Source organism: Acromyrmex echinatior, chromosome 8 (assembly GCF_024713525.1).
Source record: "Acromyrmex echinatior isolate Ae372 chromosome 8, ASM2471352v2, whole genome shotgun sequence".
Lineage (NCBI taxonomy): Eukaryota > Metazoa > Arthropoda > Insecta > Hymenoptera > Formicidae > Acromyrmex > Acromyrmex echinatior.
The window spans coordinates 14,157,198-14,182,494 of record NC_141859.1 but is presented as its reverse complement, the minus strand read 5'-3'; the positions used below and the strand labels follow the sequence as shown (position 1 = coordinate 14,182,494).

At 29.7% G+C, this 25,297-nt stretch overlaps 1 protein-coding gene and 1 long non-coding RNA gene across 2 annotated transcripts in view; one reads left to right on the top strand and one right to left on the bottom strand.

Moving 5' to 3' along the window:
* Positions 1–25,297, top strand: part of LOC147908846 (uncharacterized) — a 39,923-nt gene that overhangs the window by 7,994 nt on the left and 6,632 nt on the right. Inside the window, exon 2 of the mRNA XM_087408808.1 lies at positions 23,782–24,616. Within this exon, the coding sequence (XP_087264934.1) occupies positions 23,961–24,616 (656 nt within the window). The 5' untranslated portion in view covers positions 23,782–23,960. The remainder of the gene's footprint in view (positions 1–23,781; positions 24,617–25,297) is intronic.
* On the bottom strand, positions 18,980–23,771 carry LOC105146287 (uncharacterized). Its single transcript, XR_015545983.1, has 2 exons — positions 19,425–23,771; positions 18,980–19,358 (listed from the first exon to the last, which is right to left on the bottom strand). It is a non-coding gene; the product is annotated as an uncharacterized LOC105146287 (long non-coding RNA).

The following is a 25,297-nucleotide window of genomic DNA, read 5'->3' as shown; positions in this document are numbered from 1 at the left end:
CTTAAGATAACTAATGTAAAAATAAAATCTGAGTTAATTTGTTCTTATTTTGGCGCGGATCACACAGTTTATATTTTCTAAGATTTCTCTCGTGGCTACATCTTATAAAAACTGATGTCTTTTAATAATTAACATGTAATTTAATTGGTAAAAGATTGATAACGAACATTATTTTAATTAAAAATATGTATATACATTTTTTAGTTTAACAGAAAAGCTGCATAGGAAATGTACTTATAATTAAAGGTTGCTGGTATCGATGCCAAAATCTTGAAGTGAAATTACTATTAGAATGTATATTCATGCAATTCTCTCACAAATGTAATTATTGAATATATATTATATATAAAATTCATATTTTGTGCGTATTCTCTCTTTTTCAGTCGCGTGTTATAAATTCTTACTGGAAATGATGAATGCAAAGCTTGTTCTTTATATCAGTTACTCATGGAATACGTGAGCAAGATGTAAGAAATTTCCGTACGTGCCATATGTTTCAGCATAATTATTTCAAACTTATATTTAAATTTGATTAATCATTTTATGTATTCATGATTATATCATGTTCGAAAGTCTACACTTTTATCTTGCAGTACTTTCTCTCTTCGCCTACACTCTAAACTATTAAGAAATTATTCATTGAAACAAAATCGGTACACGAAAGGATGCGATGATTAGAATGTTAGCATGTTGATTTTGTTATCTCGATTGCTTTATGACCAGAGCTATATCTTGCGCGTTATGATATACGCGCTGTTGGGAAGTATACATACTTACGTATCTTATCGTCATGCATTTATGATACGTTTTGAGGTATCGATGCGCGATTATCAATGTTTCATTGGATATAAATGTTTTTACGGCCTCAACAAATCCTGCTTTCACATTAGAAAACGCAATTTGACATTTAATGATTCTTGTAAAAGAATCTACATTTTATCGCAATATATACACCTTGATATACACTTACGTATAAATATACTTTTAAAGAGAAATTTAAATAATTTTAAATTAATTTGTTCAAAAGAATATCTACTTGACGAGAATGTCGAGATTTGATGCTGTTATGTGAAAAGAATCGCGCGTATATTTTTTTATACTTGTCTCATATTTTTTAAATGGAGTAATATAGATGTTATCTTTTAGCTTCAAGATAGCTTTTCTGTCATCAACGTACACACTATTTATACGCTTTTAGCAAAGAGACATTTGCATTAGCTATAAAACTTAAATGTGTATTAGTATTGTAATTGTAGTAAATGATCTATTATGATTATATTATATTAATATGTTGATTTGACTTTCTTACATAAGTTGATAAATATTTAATAAATTTTTTATTTATTTAATTTTTACCATGATATAATGTTACTATTATTTCCCTGTTACGATATTGATCGACGAAACCTCTAAATATTCGGCCACTCGAGCAAAGAAATATTCCAAGTATTGATCCAAAGCGAGTTGTACCTAGTTACACGTGCTGCCATTACTTTACAGTGAGTTGAAAATGGATTTTATTATTAGTATTTTGTTTGACTACTATGATAAATTCGTTAATAAATTTATCTGAGAAAGAATTATACATACACATTTGTCAAAAATTAAAATTAATTAAGATTAATAGATACGTATTTCTTGGCAGAGCTAAAATTTTAATTTTGAAAGTCTTGGCCAACATGAATAAATCCGTTCTTATGTAATATCCCATTTTAAATCCATAAATTTTATGTGACCTAAAGAAAGTTTCATATTGCTTTCTATATGAATGATTGATACAGTAAAATACGAGCAAAAAAGATCGATAATAAGGATATATACATATTCATCTACTCTACCGCGTGATTTATGAAAACTAAAAGAATTCCCATGGTCGGGTAAGACTATGTTTAATATTAAGTCATCCGATCTTTATTATTAAGTCAGCATTACTTACTGGCACACACATTGATGCGAGAAGTACGTTAACCGTTAATTCATTACCATAACTTAATTCCGAGTGTGAGCCAAACGAGCTCGCATAAGTTGCTACCCGATACGATCTCAAGTTGCAGATTTCATTCCACGTACGCCACGCACGGCGTTAACTCAATTATCATCGTATAGACGATAAAGCATACGTTAAGACCTCATTCATGCCGACAGCTGAAACCTTCAAACGACGTCACCGCTACCTATCCAGAGAAGCTGACGCGATTATTTGTCAAACGTTTCCGACGCATACGAGATTTTCTAAAATCATTTATGAAACGTAATTATCTTCTGACGAGAAACGTATCACTTATCGAAAACAGAGAAACTAGATAATTTAGAATTAATATATTTAAATTATTAGGTGTTGGAATTAATTCGTAGCGTTTTACAAGTGATGGGAAGTACTTTCATTAATGTATTTTTTAATGCTCATGTGAAATAAATAACATTCTTTCATTAAAAACGCTACGAATTAATTCCAACACCTAATATTATTTTTTTATTGCGATAAATAAATCACGGGTCAACACATACTTGATGTTAATGCAATAAAAAAGCTAATTTGTCGCTAAGGCAACAGAGAGTTAAAGCAAGAAAATTTTGCATAATAATCTTCTAAACTATACATTTCTTAGCTTCTATTACAATCTTCCATCAAACGTGCACATGACTCTTCTAAAAGAACTACGAAACGCACGCGAGGCCTAAAGCCGTCGTCTATGCAAGGCCATAACGCGAGCCCTTACTTATGTCATCAAAAAGGAGTGCGGTTTGCGAATAAACGATTCCTTGCCGTTCGCGAACACGTCAGACGCGACAAAACTTTGCTGTGAATCAAGGATATGTGAATACGTAACGAGGGTGGTAGTTGGTGCGACTCTGCTTCGATTGACCATCGGCCTGTGTATGTCGTTGGTCATATGGTCGGGGGGTAGTGTAGCAACGCCGCAAAATACGGCCTATGTCGATGTGTCCTTGAGATACGCGATTGAGAATTGGATTTCATACGTTCCATATTTCACGTATATCTAGCTTACTTTACTCTCGTGACTAGTCGCCATTAATATAATTCTTAATTATTAAGTATCTGATACGTAATTTGATTGCATTGTTAATTTTATATTTTATTGTTATATTACGTAACAATAATAAATGTTGAGACTAATGTTCTAATATAATGAATATTCTATTACTAAATTCTAATTACTAAATCAAACGCTACAAAATTTAGGAATTTTATTGCTTTTATTTTTTAATTTCCTGCGGAAATTACGCAATGTTCAATAAGCTCATTTGTTTCAATTCGCAATGACTTATCTGACATAGTAAAATCGTTTATTGTAACAGAATACTTTTAAGTCAACTGTAACTTAATACTGCGTTTCGTGTCGATCGACAATGAAAATATTTAGAAACAGTAGAGCTTATGTCGTATATCTTGTTACAAATGACAGATATGCGAATAGAAGTAAAATTCAATAAACAATAAACCTAATAAACATGAATGATAATCGATATGATTATACTATTAATGTATATTTCTCTGTTTATCGTAGATACCAGGGGTGGGCAAAATTAAAAAAATTGTATTCAAATACAAAATATAAAATAAATTGTATTTAAATATAAAATACAAAAATGTATTTAAATATGTATTGTATTTTACATACATGTATTTCAAATACTGCTTACCCTTGAAGATACTCAAGTAACTCGCTGCGGCAGCAGTGATGGGCTTTTGATCCCGAGCACCATCGAGAATTTGCCCTTCCACTTTTGCCAATTGGCGCCCGGCTAGCTGAGCGCGGCGTCAATTGGTGGGACAAAAAAGACCGTGTAAAGTTAGCTGTTTATAATTGTCATATTGACAACCTTGTAACCGGCAGTTAATTTAGATTGATAAAAAAGAGTCTTAGGCCCGTTTCTACCAATGTAAATTAACTTTATTTACTCTTTATCTTTTTCTAATTCTCAGAACTGGAAAAAGATGAAGAATTAGTTAAATTGAGATTAAAATTAAATTATATTGGCAGAAACGGGCCTTAATAAGAAAATAATGCTGAGACACAATGCTAGAGATGTCTTCCGTTTCATGTATGATGTGCATAATGCATAATTTATTCTTGTGTTATTCATCAAATGTAAACAAGGATAAATGATGCATTATGCACATCATGCGTGAAATGAAACACACTTTAGGTTGAGTCAACAATGATTGTAATTTTTATCAAAAAAATGTTTACATAATTTATATGTATTTAATATATACAAAATTTAAATATAAAATATTTAAATAGGAAATACAAAAATGTATTTAAATACGTATTTTAAATACATTTATTTCAAATATACTGCCCATCCCTGGATATAAGCAACATAGGTGTCAATATGTAGAGTATACATCTGGAAATGATATAAATTATTTCTATAGTATATTACATATTAGTTCATTTATCGACGGTGAAATCGTTATAGAAACAAATATCCAGGTTTTTAAGCGATAAAAACATAAATTAACAAGTATCTTATTTACATCACGATGATCTATCAATTTCTATTTCCGAAAAGAAAAACAAACATTAATAATAAGAATCTTATTTCAGACCACATATGTGAGAACACAATCAATACTAGAAATTAAAATGTCTATAATTGTCGAAGCTGGATTTTTAATGCTTAAATAATTCAATGTGAATATATATATACATATATACATACGTATATGTATATATACTATATTCGTATAGTTATTTAGTATATATATTATATTCGTATAATTCGTCATTCGAACTGCGCGCCAAATTGGTTTTCCGGATTTATAAACGTAATTAAACTATTGTAATAATATTACTAATTAAATTAACAAGCAATTATTAATAATTTTGATACTCAATCAGGCATCATATTAGAAAGTTGTTAATGTGCTGAAAAACTGTAAATAAATTTATTGCGAAAAATATTACCTCGGCCGGAAATCGAACCCAGGTCTCTTTCATTCGAATGAATACGAATATAGTTGGTATAGGGTAATACCGGTATGTATGCTGCACTTAACAAAAACTAAATATTATTTAATATTATTAAATATTATTTGCTTTTATAAGGTAAACGAATTATATCAATAAAAACTTTGTGCTATCTACACTATAAAAAAAATATTAGAAATCCTAGAAAATATTAGAAAATACTTATTTTTCGTATTAAAAAAAATTTTGAAATTTTTGCATTTTTGCCGTATATCTCATAAGAATGTGATATACAACTAGACTACTCATAGAGAAAGAAGGGCGGAGGTATGTATAGCTCATGAAAAATTTACAAATAATGCTTATAAATAAGACGTAACATGACACAATAACTTATAAAATATGTTTACAAAGTTTTATTAAAGAATAAGAATGATAAATATATATATGAAGTAATAGATAATAATCTTATTATAATATAATATCTTCCTATTATACATATATTACAAGTGGAATAAACAGACAAAATGACACAGAGTCTTTGCCTGAATTCTATTCTAAAATTATATATTCTCTTTCTCCTTCCTAATATCTTCTTTCCTTTTCCTCCTTGTTTTGAAAAATTTCCCGTTGTTCCGTTCTCGATAAATGTGTTTCTTCTCGACATTTCGTTACCTGACATCGTGAAAGTTCATTACTTTTGCAAATTTGCTTAAAATAATTTATATTATAATATAAAAAAAAACCAATATATTGTACCACGAAATGGACTACCATTTACTTGCGTTTTTTCTCTCTTTTTATTAATGGACTCTCAACAAATTTACTGATATTACTGACAAGGTACATTATTATATTACTAATTTGTATGTATTAAATATTAATTTTTTTGTTCACGGTCACTTTTCCAGAATTTTTTTACGACTACTTTGATTTTTGATAAAAATGACTCGCAGTATTCTACACGGAATGATGAATACGGGATTAAAAATTGTAATAGTATTGTAATATCATGTACATATTTTTAGAACGATGTTGAAATATTATGACTATATGATCGATCGGAGTCGTTTGTTGTCAATTGTAATTGTTTATATGAATTTTTAATATTAATTTAAATTAAAATTCTTTGCTACATTACTGGCTCTTTGCCCTTCTTTTGCACTACATTGTTTTATATTTATAAAACCTTATTACTATTTATTAATTTATATTACAAGTGTTATTACATAAGGTACATATTTGATGTAATGCATTTATTGCATTTAGTGCACTAAATCCAATCTGTGCACTTTGTATGCTTTGGGCATAAATCTTGCCCGTTAAAAATGTCATAAATAAGTGGGATATACAAGACAACTAGACAAAGAATACAAGAGCAAAACACTTGAATTTGTTATACAGCATGCTTTATTATTCCTCTATATTTATATGTCACAAAATAACCACTAAGTCTTTTACCCGTTCTATAATAATTATTTGATACATTCTAATTTATGATGGCGCTATTTATTACAGTGACAAATCGATTCAACTCACAATAATTTTATTAATATTAATAGTAAGAAACTGAAATTATAACACAACACTAATATAACACAAAGACATGTAACAGAGTCATTGCGGGAAAATTATCCCCATTTCTTCTATTTTTTTTTTACTTCTGCGACGTAAATCCCAATGCGGCATATTTGCCGAAGTTATCCTATATGCATGTGTATAGAATAAACTCCGACAAATACGCCGTGCTGGGATTTACGTCGCAGAAGTCAAAAAAAATAGAAGGAATGGGGATAATTTTCCCGCAACTACTCTGTTATATGCCTTTATGTTATATTAGTATTGTGTTAAGATTTCAGTTTCTTGCTGCTAATACTAATGAAATTAAATTATTGTGAGTTGAATTGATTTGTCACTGTAATAAGTAACGCCATCATAAATTATATTGTACATAAAATGATTACTATAAGGTGTAAAAGACTTAGTGATTATTTCGTGATACATACATGTAGTGGAATAGTAAAGCATGTTGTGTAGCAAAATACAAGTGCTTTGCTTTCGTATTCTTTGTTAGTTTGTTGTCTTGTATTGTATATCCCACATGTTTGGGATATATGACATTTTTAGCGAGTAGGATTTATGCCCAAATCAAAGTGCGCAGATTGAATTCTGTGCACTAAATGCAATAATAAATGCATTATACAAAATATGTACCTTATGTCATAACACTTTGTAATATATGTAGGAAGATTGTAATTATTACTTCATATACATATTTACCATTCTTATTCCTTAATAAAACTTTATAAACACATTTTATAAGTTATTATGTCATTATATGTCTTATTTATATTTGTAAATTTTTCATATATAGCCATACATACCCCCCCCCCCCCTCCCCCATCTACTCCTATGAGTAGCCCATCCCTATATACGGCAAAAATGCAAGGGTTTAAAAAAGTTCATTTTTTAATATGAAATATAAATATTTCAGATTTCTAATATTTTTTCATAATAGACAGTATAAAGTTTTTATTGATATAATTCGTTTACTATAAACATAATAAATAATATTTAATAAATTAAGTTTTTGCTAGGTGCGGCGTATATACCGGAGTTATATATATATATATATATATATAAAATATATACAGGATGTCTCGTAAATTTTTGCCCAGCGCTTTTGTGTAAATAGAGTGAATTAAACTGAGTCAAAAAGTCCTCTACTATTTTGCAATTTTCGCAGTAGTTAACAAGATATTAATTAAAATTGCCGAATATTAGTCTTCAATAATTTTTTACTAAAATATTATCAATTTTACAGAAAAACTGTAAAAGATAAAAATCGTTTATTTTCTTCTCAGAACTTTAAGAATTTTTTCAGAATTTTTTATCAACTTTTTGCTAGTGCTACACTTTCTTATTTTTACCAATATGAGAAAATATGGTATTAAAAAATTCTGAAAAAATTCTCAGAACTTTATGAGAAAAAAATAATCTTCGTCTCGTTAGAAGGAAGCAGGAATTCTAATTAGAACTATTGTATCTAAAAATTGTATCTAAAAAATTTTTGAAAAATAAAAAGAATTAAAAATTGATTTTTCAAAAACTTTTAATTTTTTTTTATTTTTTAAAAATTTTTTTATGCATCAAGAAACTCTAAATATAAATATTTGCAGCGATCTTTCGAAATATATATTCTGCATTTAATATATAATATGATTATATTCTTCAAGCTTCTTTTGGTATTACTATGAGATCTGTTGTTGTATTGCAAATACAATCATATCTGTACGTTGAATTTGAATTTCAATAAATTCAACATTTGAAGAATTATCTTCTTCAATTTTGATATCCCAACTAAATGTCGATGTATCATAATTTAAATGTGAATTAGATAATCGAGATGTGAAAGATTTATTAGATAAATGAACTGACAAATAATGTAACAATTTTCTAACTTTATTAAATGATGCTGCTAAATCATGTTCTAATTTGAGTTTAGATTGAATTTTAAGCATAGATTCAGCTTCATGTTGTTGCTGTTCAATTTTCTGTTTTTTATAAAAAGCAACGCGACAATTATCGTATATCGTATATGACCTACATTTATATTTAGATCGAATATTTGTGAAAAATGTGAAAAATTGTGAAAAAAATGCTTTTTTCTCCGTTTGTATTTCCTTTGTTTTTTCCAGCTATTTTTTTACATAATGATCACAAATTGCACATTATGCGCTTTCGGATAATTAATCAAATCGAATTTCGGCACGTATTACGAAATGTTATATAAAAATATTTTAATCAATAACGGAAATGAGAATACAATCCATCTAGCCGACAATTACAAAGTTATATGTAGATATATCTAAAGGTCGATTTATAAATCACATAAAATCTCGAATCGGTTTATAATTCATATAATTTCGAAGCAGTGATGTCAGACTAATAACACAGTGATACCAGACACTTAATAAGTCTGGCATCATTACAATTGAAAAAAATAGTGATGACGATTAAAACGTAATGTTTATGTATAAATATATGGTAAATATCGACAATAGAAGACTCAGCTCCGATGACCTTGACATATGTTGTCAAGGCCTAAGTGACCTCCAACAAATTTCAACCATCCCTCGACCTTCGTTAAAAAATTATTAACAAAAGAAGTTTGAAAAATGATGTCTCTTTTCTACTATATCAACAGAAATTTTCTGCTTTGAAGTATATTTTACTTTCCGAAGCGACTCCCACTCTATCTTCTGTCTTGCTTGGAGGCTTCCACGAAGTGGCTTTTAAAATCCTGTTGGAGATCACTCAGGAGCCGTGGTCCGATTCATGTTGACAACACTCATGAGCATCATTCGTCTTTGCTTAACATTTGAAAAATAAAGAAATGATTTTTAAGATTTGTGAGCGTGAATAAGACCGCGGCCAGGGTCACGCGTGAAAAGTCATTACGTAAGTAAGGAAGGATGTAGAAAGAAGGATATAGTTTTTGATATTATATATAGCAGACTGCAGAAATAAAAAAACGTTATTTTCCAAATTTTTTTTATTAATAACGGCTTTTTAATGAATAACGGCTAAAACTTATTTAGAGATCACTCGGGATCATGATCTTGTCAAGGTAATCATATCAAGGTCATCGGAGCTGGATTCCCTATTGTCGATATTATAATAAATGTGCAATGTTATGTGGATCAACCAAGAAAATATATATATATATATACTAATTTTTATTTTTTTAATTATAAAATACTAATTTTTAAAATTTTTAAAAATATATGTTAAAAATATTAACGTATTTTATCAATAAATTTTCAATGGTACTCAAATAATATCACAGTAAAACATTATGTTATTTAATGCTAATTGCAATATTTTATTTTTTTCAACAATGAAATACCAATTTTCAAAATTTGAATAAAATATATGTTAAAAATATCAACAAATGTTCTTCTACCAAAAAATCTCATGAATGTATTTTAAAGATATCATTATGAATGAATTTTACGTTAAAAAAATATTTTTTTCTTTTACTCTTAAACTCCGCCAACTCTTTTTTTTTCTAAGTCAGTCTCTTCTTTATAACCTTAGAACATACATACTGAAAGGGCCTTGCTATATCTGATTAATGTAATAAAAATGTCTTCAATATTTATCTGTCCTTGTCTGAAAGCTTATTTGCTGTGCGCTTGCGCACGATTTATACATATGTGAGCTTTGAACGTGTGTATGTTCTAAGGCGAGAACGGGAAGATTACAACACTTTTAAACATATAATAATAATAATAACAACATAGGCCCACAAAAAAAAGTACCTTGTGCTAGGATGGAGGCCCAGCTATTATTATGTATTTTGAATCATTGAATACGAATCTGACATCAAAATAGGACATCAATATAGAGTAAATTTTCAATCTAGAGCGAAAAAATGACCCATTTTTTTCCATTTTTGACCCATTTTTTCGTCTCCACCCCAGCACAGAGTATTTTTTTTTGTAGGCCTTATTATTATATGTTTAAGAGTGTTGTATTCTTCTCGTCTTGACGCATACGCATTACGATGAAGCACAGAGTAAAAAGGAGACCAAACGCAAGCGACCAGTCTCGAAAAAAATGGGCTCGAAACACGGTGTCGGAAAAGCGCTGTATGGAAGAACAAATTCGAGCGCTGTCAGAGAACTGTCAACTTAGAAGATTTGATAAATATTTTTCCTTCCATTTTCCTATAATTCTTTAAATTTGTGTATTTTCATGCATAGATATATTCTGAAAAGAAAGTTGTCGTCCCGTTTTTATTCTTTTTAATTTCAAAATTTTTTGATGTCGATAAGTTAAAAAACGATAATTTAATAATAATTTGTGACTATACATAAATGTATGTATTTTTCAATAAATATTGATGTATTTATTATTTAATCAAATAAAATTAAATGTTATACAAATTCGAATTTCTGTATTAAAAATAAAACGTGCATACATGTGTATTCTGTTCGCATTATCATGTGGTATATATTATACTTTCAACTTTTCCCGCAACGGCACTAAAATCGCATCGTCTCGATTTTCTATGGGTTTTCCGATATCGTGTTTCAGTTCCATTTTTATCCTCAAGTTTGATCTCCTTTTTACTCCGTAAGTGAAGCATTCAGACAAGGACAGATAGATGCTGCCATCACAGGCAGAAAAATATCATTCTATTACCAAGAAAAGCAATTATTCATTTTATTTTTCTTCTTCTAAGTAACGGTTACTTTCAATAAAGAATATTTTCTCGCTAGTAGTCTTAAAATGTATTTATCCCAAGTTTTAGAAATACTCAATATCATATGCTCTCAAAAATAAGAATTTATTCTCTTTTAAAATATATTATAAAGTTTTGTCGAAAAAAAGTCAGATTAGATTAAATTGAATATTTAATAATTGATGTACGAAAATTTATTATTTGGTCAGAAAAATTTGATATATTATATTTCTTTCAATTCTATACAACAGATTTACAGGAAAAGTTTAGAAACAAAAAATTTTTTCTTGTTTAAAGTAATTCATATTTTCAACTTAAATAAATATTTATTTTGAGACCAAATGAATTTTATATGACTTTTATATTGTTCTATAATGATGTTTTTTCATATAATATTTCATATAATATATCCTAATTATTTTGAATTAATAAATATTAGGGTATTTCGTTTTCATATAACCTCTTCAAATATTAATAACATGAAACTGTCAACAGAGGCATGAAATTAAGGACAGTTACAGTAGGAGGTATACCGTTGGCAATGACTCGATCATAAGCGTGCGATTAGCTCAGCGCAAATGTATTAGGCTTACCGTTCTAGGGATCGTAAGTTCAAATCTTGCCGATACGCGACAATGCATTTTTCAATAATTAATTATAGTTAATAAGAAATATAGGTATGTAAAACAGTAAAAGTATAAATTGAACTGGAAATATAAATATAATAATAAGAAAAATTATTTTTTTCGTTAAGATATAACTGTAATTTTTTTTACAAGTAAATATGATATTTGGTTCAAGCAAAAAGAAGAATTCTTCTTAAGTAAATCAATTTTTGATTTAATTTATTATTCTTGATTGAGAAGTATTACATTTTCTAGAATTCAGAATATATTCTGAATAAATCGGAAGTTTGTGATGAACTTATAATAGATTTGCGGAATATGAACTTTTGAAATATTTGGAAGAAGTCATTATTACTTGCGTACAGTATAAATTTTTCTGTGTGCATCGACAGTCACTTATGGCCCTTCCAGTATGTATGTTTTAAGTAGAGATGAGCGATGTTGAAAAAAATAATTGATTTTAAAAAATCGTTTAATAAGTTCATCGATATTCCATAATCGATAATATTAAAAAATAATCGAAATAAAAATCGATGAATCGAGCTTTTTGAGTGTTTTCAAGAAAATAGTAGCTGTTTTGAGCTGAACTTTTTGCACAATTTTTTATCTTTTCGCTTCGCCTTTTCCTTATATTGGAGATGAAAAAATGAAAAGATAAACTGTGCAAAAAGTTCAACTAAAAAGAACAAGCCTAATGTAATCAGAGAGAAACCTAATGGTATGTTTCCACTGAGCGCGTCACGCGTCGTCCGTCTGCGTCAGTTAACCAATCAAAACATCCGATGTGTCACGCAAAGAATCGCGCGTCAAATGATACAATAAAATGGGATGTTTTGATTTTGGACGGACGATGCGACGTGTGACGCGCTCAGTGGAAATGTACCATAAGAGCGCCATTCTGGCTGTTTTCATGTAAAAGCTGCCAGAATTGACTTTTATTAGCACGGACACGCACCATATCCATTTTGGAAATGTTAGTATATAAATCATATTATATCTAGTGTAAATAAGAAAACAATTTATTCGTACATACATCTCTTCAAATTAAAATATTATGTGTACTTACATACAAGCGTTATACTCAATTTATATATTATTAAATTGTTGGAGAAATTTGTATTCTTGACAAAAATAGAAATCGAAACATAAGTCGAAAATAAGAAGAGAGTAATAGAAGTGTAAACGAAATTTCCAGGAGACGTAAATGGGAACGAAGACTTAAAGAAGCGTAAACATTTAAGTTTTCGTTGTTCCAAGTTACACCTCCTAGAAGCTTCGTTCATGCTTCTGTTATTTTCTTCTTATTTTTGATTCGATTTTTATTTTTCGTCAAGGATAAATTTATATACCTATTAGTATGTATGTTAGTATGTCACATATGTATATTGTACTATAAGTTATTTAGTTTCTTAGATGGCTAGATGAATATCACTTACTTATCACATATATGGTCGACATATACTTTCCATTTCGTGACACAAATCGACACAAATGTCGTTCTTTTACTCTCTGAATACTAAAAAAGATAGACTGATGTTTGTATCAACTTATGTCACGAAATGGAAAGTATATATCATTATACAATATAGAAGCTATGCGTTTCACACATTTTTATAATAGACATTCTAATAATAGATTTGCACATAACTCATGGCTTCGAAACTCATGGCTTCTGTACAAAATGAAAACACATGGAAGTCTCAATTATTAGATACATAATATATATCACATACATACGTATCTGTGTATACAATTAGGTGTAGTAAAAAGAAATCCATTATTTTTCCAATAGATGGTTTTAGTAATCTGTATCTCGTCTACGCGTGATACAGATTACTAAAGACATCTATTGGAAAAATAATGGATTTCTTTTTACTACGCCTAATATATAGAAAACTAAAAAAAAAACTAAAAAAAAGGGAAATTTTTCTTCTCATTTTGTGAGTCTGTCATATGCCAAAAAAAATTTGCGAAAATTTTTAACTACTTATATCGTGAAAGTTTGGAATTTTTTTTACAAAATCATTTTTTTTTTAATGTTTCTACGATTTTTTGTTCTTGAGTTATTTGCGAATTAAGTAAAAAGGAGCATTCTGACTTTGATTGCTTATAACTTCATTAAAAATCATCGTATTAGAATTAAAAAATCAGATTCTTGGGATGAGACACTTTTGTCCCCCTTATTCAGCTACGATCTTTATATGCAAATTTATGCATGTAAATATCTTTCCAGAATGGCTGTCGATCTATTACTTTTTTGTGATCATTAAAATCATAATTTTTTAAACTTATATTATAATCTCGTTTTTTTGAAAAAAATCTATGGTAAGATTTGTGTGCAGTTAGTCAAAGAAGCATCTGCAAATCTTATCTGTCACTAAATTATACGCGAAAGGTTACATTTTCAACATCTTTTTTTTCTCTCTCTCTCTCACACACACACTCTCTCTCACTCTCTCTCTCTCTCTCTCTCTCTCTCTCTCTCTCTCTCTCTCTCTTTCTCTTATTTCATCAGAAACCTATCATAGAATTTTGCACACAATTTCGGTTCAACTTCATTATACAAAAAAATTAGACATTTCTATGGTAACTCGATTTATTAAAGAACCATCTTAAATAGGTACGTGGATTACTGTTGTTATTACTTGTAAAATATTAATATTGTATAAGTGATAATTTCAAGATAAATTTATCTTGATTATTGTACAAATGAAAATCGGTTTAATTCTTTTAATTTAAATTTGATAATATCTACTTACTGTATATAATTTGTATTTATTTTGCGATAATTTGTAGCCGCACCGTGCTTTATCATAGTACTATAATGTTTGATGATTATTCGCAAGTTTGCAATCACGTTTGTCAAATATATTATCTGGCCGTGCTATATTGGACATGCATGGCGTTCTTTTAGAAGGAACGTCAGCGTGTTTGATGGTGTATATATCAAATGTTATTAAATAATTTTTTTATATGAATAGATACCTCATCGATAGTCCAGAGGTTCTTATCATGGCTTTTCATTGCATTCTTCATTTCTTATCATTGCATTTTCTCTTATTTTATTGTCAAGTATGATGATATTTGACCGATCTTCTTTTTTGTTGAGCATAACAATTCTTTATAGCAATACAATACGTCCAAATATGTATATGCGTCATCATAAAAATAAAAATAAATTTATATATTGTGTTAGGAAAAAAGTCTCTTTACAAGTTAAAAGGCCTTTTCTTATCAATATCTTCATTAAAAATGATCAAAGTTTAAATTTAAAAAAAGGGTTTTAAAGTTTGAAATCTCTACTTTCGAATGGTTACCATATTTTTTTTATTTTTTGAGTGAGTTTCGTAATTTTTACATATAGAAAATTATGAGCTGAAAAAAAATAAAAATTTTTTTTTGTAGGTTCATGCTCAAAAAAAATTTGAGTAAATTTTCGATTATCATGAAAATCTTATAATAATTTTTTGTCAGAAATTGAAAAACAATTTCATAACATTGAAAACTATAAAATATTAGCATTGCTACGATATTAGATGTGTTTTGATACTCTGATTATGATACTCTGGTTGATATTCTTAATATCGAAGAGATTTTAGATACTTTGAACTCTTATTATTCAGGACTAAAATTCATTAGGGAATTTGGGGGTAATACATTAAATTTTTTGGATGTTTGCTTGATTAAGAAGGGAAATTCTGTCATTTTTTATTGATATCATAAACCTACTTTTTCGGGCCGATTTTTAAATTATTTTTCTTGGCATCTCCCTTTCACAAAAGATAGGCACAATAATCAATCTAATTGATAGAATATTACTACTATCACATCTTAGTTTTTACTATGATAATATCATTAAGATCTACTAAACAACGGTTATTCTTTGAGTTTAATCTTTTCAATGATTAAGAAGAGACATTATAAAAAGTTTGATCAATTAAACCACATAGTAACTAAATGTCAAGAACACAGTGAACAGACTTTGGAAGTAAACAAAAAACAATAATTTTTCACAGTATCTTTCATTCTCTATATAATATCTGATGAAATTAAGAATTTCATTAACAATGTTTCTCTAGTACACATGGCATACAGAGGTATTAATAAGTTAAATCATTTTATTAAGGTACAAAAAATACTCTCTGCCAGCGTTGTTTCATTCCAATGGTTTATAAAATCAATAATAACTATTGTAACATATTATACATCGGCCAAACGGGCAGATGTTTAAAAACGCGCATTTCTGAACACAGAAATCATATTAATAAGAACACGACTCAATCTTCTTATTACAGAACATAGAATTGAATTATTCTGATTTTAATTGGGACAATATTAAAAGATTAGAAGAAAAAATTTTAAATAAAAGATTGTTATTAGAGATGATTTACATAAAGAAACAGAAACGAAGTTTGAATTTATAAAATGATGCATTATCGTTAGACCCATTATATATTAATTTATTTACAGTGACGTAATGCTTCCTGTTTGTTGTTTTGTTTTTTGGTACTCTGTGCGATTTGTTTTGTAATTCATTGTGTATTTATTATTCGAACCATCAGCATCTCCGGTAGAAGTCTCGTTTCTTTTGTTATGCGAAGAGTGGGCATGAAAGAGCCTTTTTTTTCAAAATATGAAAAAAAAAATTTAATCTGATGTTAAACAAATATAATCGCTTTCTTACTTAAGTGTACTCATTTTTCTATAAAATCCATTTAACAAAAAAATAATATTTAGTTATTAATAGAGATTTAATCATCATTTTTCATAAATAAGAAATTCAGCTCTTTCAAAACAATGTGTGTTTTGAAAAAGCCATTACCTATTTTGAAAGAGCTAAGTACTAAATTATATAAGCTTTAATATAAATAAAATCAAAATGTCATCCTTTAACAAATATTATTTTTTTAGAAAATTAATAAATTTGTGAAAAATAGAAAATATAATATTTCTAATTAAAAACATTTATTGCAAAAGAAATGAAAATTTCCCTTATTCTCACATTAAGTATGCACCCAGTGTATGCACAGTCAGAGTACAATTTGCACTGATACCAATCTTCATTTACTTACAAAATAATCTATTAAACATGATAGATGATTAAAAAGAGTGGAAGGTGAGTCGGTAAAATGCTTCAGTATAACTTAACCTAGCAATAACATAATCTACGAACCAGAATGTATAAAACAAAAATACATGAAAATCTATTTACCTATAATATGCACAGAGATGCTTCTTAAAGAAGGAGATTGCATCTGAAGATAATCTTATACAGAAGTGTGCTGACAGGATCATATATTGACGCTATATTAATGACGATATATTAATACTGAGCGAACGAAAATGGACTGATCAGTATGATGTATTTCAAAAAATATTCCTAGTGAAAATTTTTCTCATAATTTTTATACGAATTGGAACATTTTTCAGAAATACTCAGAAATATTCGGAAAATTTACATCTTCTCTCAGAATTTTTCGTACAAGTGAATTTTGAAATATTCTGAAATTTCTTATCTCATAATTTTTATAAAATATTTTTTAATTTTTTAGATTTTATAACATTTCATCAGAAATTATATTTACAAAAAATCTTAAAAATCTTACGATATTTCATAATTAACACATACGAAAAATTCTGAGAAAAAAATGTAGATTTTCTGAGAAATGTTCCAATTCATATAAAAAATATGAGAAAATTATAAAATTATAGAGAAATTCTGAAAAATTATATAGAAATTCTGCAAAATTATATGAAAAATTCTGAGAAAAATTTTCACCAGGGACTGACGTTTTAAAATTGTACTAAAAAAATAGAAAATCAATTGTATTGAAAAGAACAAATAACACAGGTCAACATTTGATCTAAAAGGATACTCTGGAAGCGGACTGGTCCCAGTAGGTTTTTTGGGTCGCTGATTACGATGAGCGGGTTGGTTAAGCTTCATCACATCAGGTTCAAGGTCATTTCAAGGTCAAGTGGAAAACCTTCGAAAAAATCCAAAAAAATTCATGGATATGTTTTTGAGGTCCCTGAATCCGAATCCGTAGTTCGTTTGAACCCACGACCCCTCCTAGAGGTCATTCAAGGTCATTCGTAGGAAATTTGTAGGTCAAGTAGAGAAATAACCATCTGAAAAATATGAAAAAATGCATGGGTATGTTTTTGAGGTCCCCGAATCCGAATCCATAAATTGTTTAAACCCGCGACCTATCCTAGAGGTCATACAAGGTCATTCTAAGGTAATTTGAATATAAAGCACAAACAAAATGTATTCATACATATCTTTTTTGAGTTTAGCTTTCTAGAATTTAGGTTTGGTTGCAACCAGGGCACCCCCCGTGGTGACGGTGTGCAACGGAGTTGTCTCACTATCCGGCGAAGTCCCTGGGTTACGGTGATTATGCCGTCATGGCAACTAAACGTAGAAAATTTACGAGACAGGGTTTCGGATACCCAGAATCGGCGGCTGGTCAGGGTGGGGAAGCGGGCCCGCAGGCGTCGTCATCAAGCGACCGTAGCTCTACAGTGGTGGAAAACTTGCCTCTGTAGAATCGAATGCTACAAGACATTTGTCATGTATTATTGACGTGAACAATTTTTGTATTGTTTGTGGGGAGTTTATTCCACAAAAGAAAAAATTTGTATTTTCAGATGCTTTGAAAATAAAATATAAACAACTTTATAGTATTGATACAAGTTCATTGGACAACTCATATACTCCCAAAACTATATGTTCGAGATGCCGTAGTGTTCTTAATGAAATTAACAAGCAGGTATTTTCTAAACCAATGATATGGAGATCCCCAACAAATCATGCTACCGACTGTTTCTTCTGTTTAACAAACGTGAAAGGTTACAACCGAAAGAATAAAAATTTAATTTCATATCCACAAGTCGAATACTAATTGGTATTCGTGTGAATAGGAACTGGAAAATTCACAGATCTGACTTGTGGATATGAAATTAAATTTTTATTCTTTCGGTTGTAACCTTTCACGTTTGTTAAATAGAAGAAACAGTCGGTAGCATGATTTGTTGGGGATCTCCATATCATTGGTTTAGAAAATACTTGCTTGTTAATTTCATTAAGAACACTACGGCATCTCGAACATATAGTTTTGGGAGTATATGAGTTGTCCAATGAACTTGTATCAATACTATAAAGTTGTTTATATTTTATTTTCAAAGCATCTGAAAATACAAATTTTTTCTTTTGTGGAATAAACTCCCCACAAACAATACAAAAATTGTTCACGTCAATAGTACATGACAAATGTCTTGTAGCATTCGACTCTACAGAGGCCAAGTTTTCCACCACTGTAGAGCTACGGTCGCTTGATGACGACGCCTGCGGGCCCGCTTCCCCACCCTGACCAGCCGCCGATTCTGGGTATCCGAAACCCTGTCTCGTAAATTTTCTACGTTTAGTTGCCATGACGGCATAATCGCCGTAACCCAGGGACTTCGCCGGATAGTGAGACAACTCCGTTGCACACCGTCACCACGGGGAGGTGCCCTGGTTGCAACCAAACCTAAATTCTGGAAAGCTAAACTCAAAAAAGATATGTATGAATACATTTTGTTTGTGCTTTATATTCAAATTACCTTAGAATGACCTTGTATGACCTCTAGGATAGGTCGCGGGTTTAAACAATTTATGGATTCGGATTCGGGGACCTCAAAAACATACCCATGAATTTTTTTGGATTTTTTCGAAGGTTTTCTCTCCACTTGACCTTGAAATGACCTTGAACCTGATGTGATGAAGCTTAACCAACCCGCTCATCGTAATCAGCGACCCAAAAAACCTACTGGGACCAGTCCGCTTCCAGAGTATCCTTTTAGATCAAATGTTGACCTGTGTAATCTATTATATAATGTCTCTAGGTATACAATGAAGGAGCCAGGCAAAGCAATAAAAGAACTGGCTTTTTCATAGCTCTCAGTACCTTCTTTCATAACATTATGTGTAAAAAATCTAATCACAGAATATCTGATAAACCAAAATAAACAAAGAATTTGTAATTACATTCTTAGTTGTGTTAATGTATATAGTATTTGATAAGAAAATACTTTTTCCAAAAGCTAATCGTAAATTAATAAAAAAGATTTGGAAATTTAACTCAAGGAATGTACTTTTTGTAATGATAATTTTGCGTCTCTCATTGAGGCAACGCCATTTTGACGATGACTGTCAAATGTTTATGAACAACATAATTTTAGTACTGTTGTAAAATGAAAACATTTTTAAATTTTTGACAATATTCAATTGGCTGAAATATGAAATGACTCTTTCTAAACATGTTTCTTTTGCCCACTCTCCTCTAAATTTAAATTAATTTATTAAAAATGTTTTTTAAAAAATGTTAACATTGACCAATTTTCTTAAATTATAATTTTTTTAAATAGTAAATCGGATAATTTAATAATAATATGGTTACTCATGGTTCACATAACTTTATGTAAGTGACATTATTTTACATATACCTCTCTCTAATCGCGTTTCTCAGATACAATAATAAAAATTATTGTAATTCTTATGTAGTAAATCAACCAATTTGATGACCAAATTCTGACAAGTATTGATCATTAACTCATATATCAGAGCATTCTTTCTTTATTGCGGTTTTCTCAAAATAATTTGTTTTGCATTATTAATTATGATGAGGACCCGAACCGAGGATTGAAACGTATACGTGATTTACTTGCTTAATAAATGATTCGTAATTTACACTCGAACATCCTATGTTGGTTCATATCAGCATATATACTTACCTTATTAATAAAAAGTTTGAAAAATAATATTTCTTTTACCAGAAACCAAAAATAACAGTCATCTTAAAAATTTGATCTAAAAAAAATCATTGATTAAAATTGATTAAAGTTCATGATCATTGATTAAAAGTTGATATTTATTCACAGGGAAGACAATCATCAATGAATTTGAAAGAAATTGTTTGAAAAATATAATTTTCATAAAATATCAATTTTTATGTCATGTTATCAATTATTCTGGTTATACCAATGGAATAACCAGTATAAATAATTAAAATTATTTTTGGTTGCGAATAATCATTACTGATGTTGGAAAAAACTTTTTCATTTTTAAAATTAATGCTTATAATAAAAAGTATAATTTATCTCGAAAATTTATAAAAATTTATGTTTGTTAAACTAAATGATAATTAATTACTGTATTGTTATGTAACGTTATCTGTTATCTCTCTAATCTTAATTCGACGGTCCTCCAGTATTTGGTGAACTTTTTCAATATTATCGGTGGTGGAGTTATTGGCCGTCTTGAATGCTCATCATCAACCAAGCTGATATGACCACATTTAAATTCATCTTTTCACGATGACAAATTATGGGATTTCCATAATCCGTAAATATGTAGCATCCAACTTGGCTTTAATTTTGCGCAAACGTATTGCCTATCAAAAACTTAATCACGCTACGATATTTGATTTTTTTCATTTTCACGGAAACATGATATCGACTAGCACAAATGATTGTTAAACAACTGAGCATTGTCCAAAATAGCTACAATTTTCAAGTATCTTTCAAAGCATACGATTGTAGTACCAGAATGGTTTTGACGAATAATGTCATGTTTATGTTAAGACTTAAAACTTTTCAAACGATTTACGTAATTCCATATTAAAATATAGTGTCTTTTATTTATTTTTTTTTCTCTTCTTCAAATAATATCTTTTATTCTTTAATAATTTTATATTTGTGATAATAAAATTGATAATAAAATTAACATTGGCCATAATAATAATAAAACATGTTCGTTATCATTATTGCTTGCCAACTAGTTTAGAGACCTTGAACAACCAAAATAAAATTCTGGTCATCGATAATGGTTATTAGTAACTCAAACAAATTTCGACAACAGAACATATTCAATATGTTCTCAAACATATTCACAACTGAAAATTTTAATATTTATAATGGTTATTCGTAACCAGAATTGCTTAAAGAAAAATATAATTGTTATGCTTTTTATTTTGGTTATAATAGTTAAGATTTCTGATGTCTATAAAACAAAAATTTTTTGCTTTAAAATATTACATATTTTATGACTGTCCACGCGTAATGAGTTCCACTGTGCAAATCGCTTCGCGTGGAAAGCCATTACATACGCAGGGGAGTATTTAAGATAGTTTTTAATATTGTAGCAAAAATAAGACGTTATTTAAAAAATTTTTTTGTTAATAACGTTCTTAACGAATAACGAGTGTTGGCTAAATTCTGTTAAAGGTCAAGACCTTGATAATGACATGGTCATTGTCAAGGTCATCGGAGCTCTCTTCATCGGCATATTTACTTATTATATATATTTTATTATATTGGATAGATTTTATATACAATTAAATGCAAACAATAATGAGAAATGTTTTGACACTATGCAAGTGTCTAAAGTGTCTCGCCAATCTCGGTTGTGTCGACTCTGACCGAATTCCACGCCCATTCGTCAACTTCAATATCTCACCATTCAAATTTTACTCGTCGGATTGTTTTTTGTTACAGAGACTTTTCGTCTTAGAATTTCGCGGACAATACGTTAGTAACTGGCGGTACGCGAGTTCTGAGACATCCTGTACATAGTATATATACGAGGGATTTTCCAAAGTTCTGAGAATCGCGCAAATAAATAATTGATGGATAAATAGCATCCTTTAAAAAGCTTTTGAAGATAATCTAAGAAAAATAAAAATTAATGAATGAAATATATTCAAGTGATTAAATCTAAAACGATAAATAATGCTGATGATATGAGTCAACATAGAATGTTCAAGTGTAAATTACAACGCCATTTATTAAGCAAGTAAAGACATATATATGTTTCAACCCTCGGTTCAGGTCCTCATCAGTACAATGAATCAACACCAAACCACAATACCAAAATAGGAAATTTAGTAATAACTCTCAAATTTAAAAAAAAAATTAAAATTTCAAGGCATATGAGAATAAGGTGTAGTAATTGCGCAAATTCAATCATAAAACAAAATTATAACAAATTTTTACATAGATATATTAAAAATTAGACAAAAATATAATATATATTCAAATTGTGTTAAAATTCAGACGTTTTTCAGCCAAATATTTGGGGTCATCATTAGCGAAATACCAGAAATTAAACATGAAGATTTCTTTGCACACTATAACAGATCGAGTGACCACCCAGATGCAAATTCAAATTCCTTCAAATTGATTGTGATGATATGTAAAGAAATCTTCTAGTATTTCGCTGATGATGGCTCCATATGTTTGGCCGAAAAGTTCGAATTTTAACACAATTTGAATATATATTTTTGTGTTAATTTTTAATACATCTATGTAAGAATTTGGCATAATTTTCTTTTATGATTAAATCTGCGCATCAATTACTGCGCCTTATTCTCATTTACCTTGAAATTTTAATTTTTTTTACGCAATACCAAATTATTCGGAAAAAAACTGCGTAAAAAAAAATGCTCTAATACATGGGTTAATGATCAAAACTATTAGATATCCACTTGTCGAATTTTTTGTCATCAAATTATCTAATTTGATGAAGTCAAAGAATTGTGCAATGCGCAACATTATTATTATTAAAGTGTCCGATTTTAATAATAAAATGAACGATACTCATAGAGATGTTGATGGTTCGAGCAATAGATATACAATGAGAAAAATAGTTTCACAATGGGATAAGTATGTTCAGTTAAAAAGGAAAAATATTGAAAAAAAAGTACAATATAATGTTGACAAAATTAATAAACTAAAAGATTCCCTAGAAATACATTCCTTGGATATAATATATGTATATATATATATATGTGTATGTATATTTTAGAAATAAATCGTAAAGCGAGATTAATATTTAAGAAAAATCGAAAGAATTTATTGATGGTTTTTCATCGAATGAACAATAAAATAAAGAATTAATGATTGCGGTCTCTTCTTGTTACAGCTTGCATCCACGAGACCTAATAACGTGGGAGCTGATCGGTAAGATTTGGCGGCGTGCGAGGGTGGTGTCCGCGGGCACCACCGAAAGCTGGGGCACCTCGAGGACGAGGAGAGAATCCTGGAGGAGAAAGAGGTGGTTTGCAGGTGGGAGAGAAGGCCGGAGGTGACTATCTACCCCACATGGACGCCACCCCCAAAGAATCATTCGTACCCCCCACACCGGATATCCTGTCGTCATTATCTCGCCGCGGAATATCCGACTTGAGCGTGGTCGCAGTATCGCCGCATCATACCTTATATCGCCATCAACACCGTCGAATATCTAGCAGGAGATATCTTTCATTGCTTGTCTTCGGTGGTGATTGTTGTACGTCGAGAAAACCATCAAGAACATCACCCTCGTCGTCACCTACGTGCCTCGATCATCTTCATTTTTTGCATCCTGTGGTGGAAGAATTATCGATTTCGCGTCGTATTTTCGACGTTCTGGAAACGGGACGTTGTGCTCCAGAATCGTCTATCGCTGCTGGCAGTGAAACGATCCTATCCGTGGACAGTCCCACGTGGCACTTGAACACGACGACGTCGATCATTCACCAGGCAGAGGGAGAATTTTTTACGCATCGCGTTTTTACACCGCGTCAACGCGCGTTTGATGCCTATTTTATAACATCTGACCAGCGTCGCGCCGGAAGGTCGCTCCATTTAACGGTTATCATCTTCTGCGTCGACGAATATATCGACAGATCCGTCCACAAACGCCTAACTCAAAAGTACAGCCTAAAACTAAACCACGCAAACAATGTCACGCAGCGCTGCCACGCGGCCTATGCAAGGTGAGTAATTCTAGATATTGATTTATAATTCGCGATGCCCATTATTATCTTGACGCACCGATGCGCTATGTTACATTAACATTTGTGAGCATCAATGATTCTTATTAGAAATAGTGACACATATAGATGTAAATGATTACATAATCAGGAGACAATGTCTCGAGTATAAAGTGTACATTTTATTGTGTATATATATATATATTTCTACATAAACATATTAGGTGTTGGAATTAATTCGTAGCGTTTTTTAATGAAAGAATGTTATTTATTTCACATGAGCATTAAAAAATACATTAATGAAAGTACTTCCCATCACTTGTAAAACGCTACGAATTAATTCCAACACCTAATACATATATATATATATATATATATATATATATACCTATGAATATAAAACAAAACATGAATAAACATTTTAAGAATTTTAAGCGCGATCGTATATGTACGAATATATCAAATACGATAAAAAAAACCAAGAATGATCAAATTAGGATGTTTCAAATATGTGCTTAAAATTCTTAAAATGTTTGTACATACGCGGTTATACGACGCGCAGACATGGGAGTGGCTTACTTTACTTTTTTTCATTTTTTTAGAAACATCTTACTTTTCCTCGCTTTTCTATACAAAATTCACTTTCCTCACTTTTTCCTATAGAAATAAATATCAACAATAAAA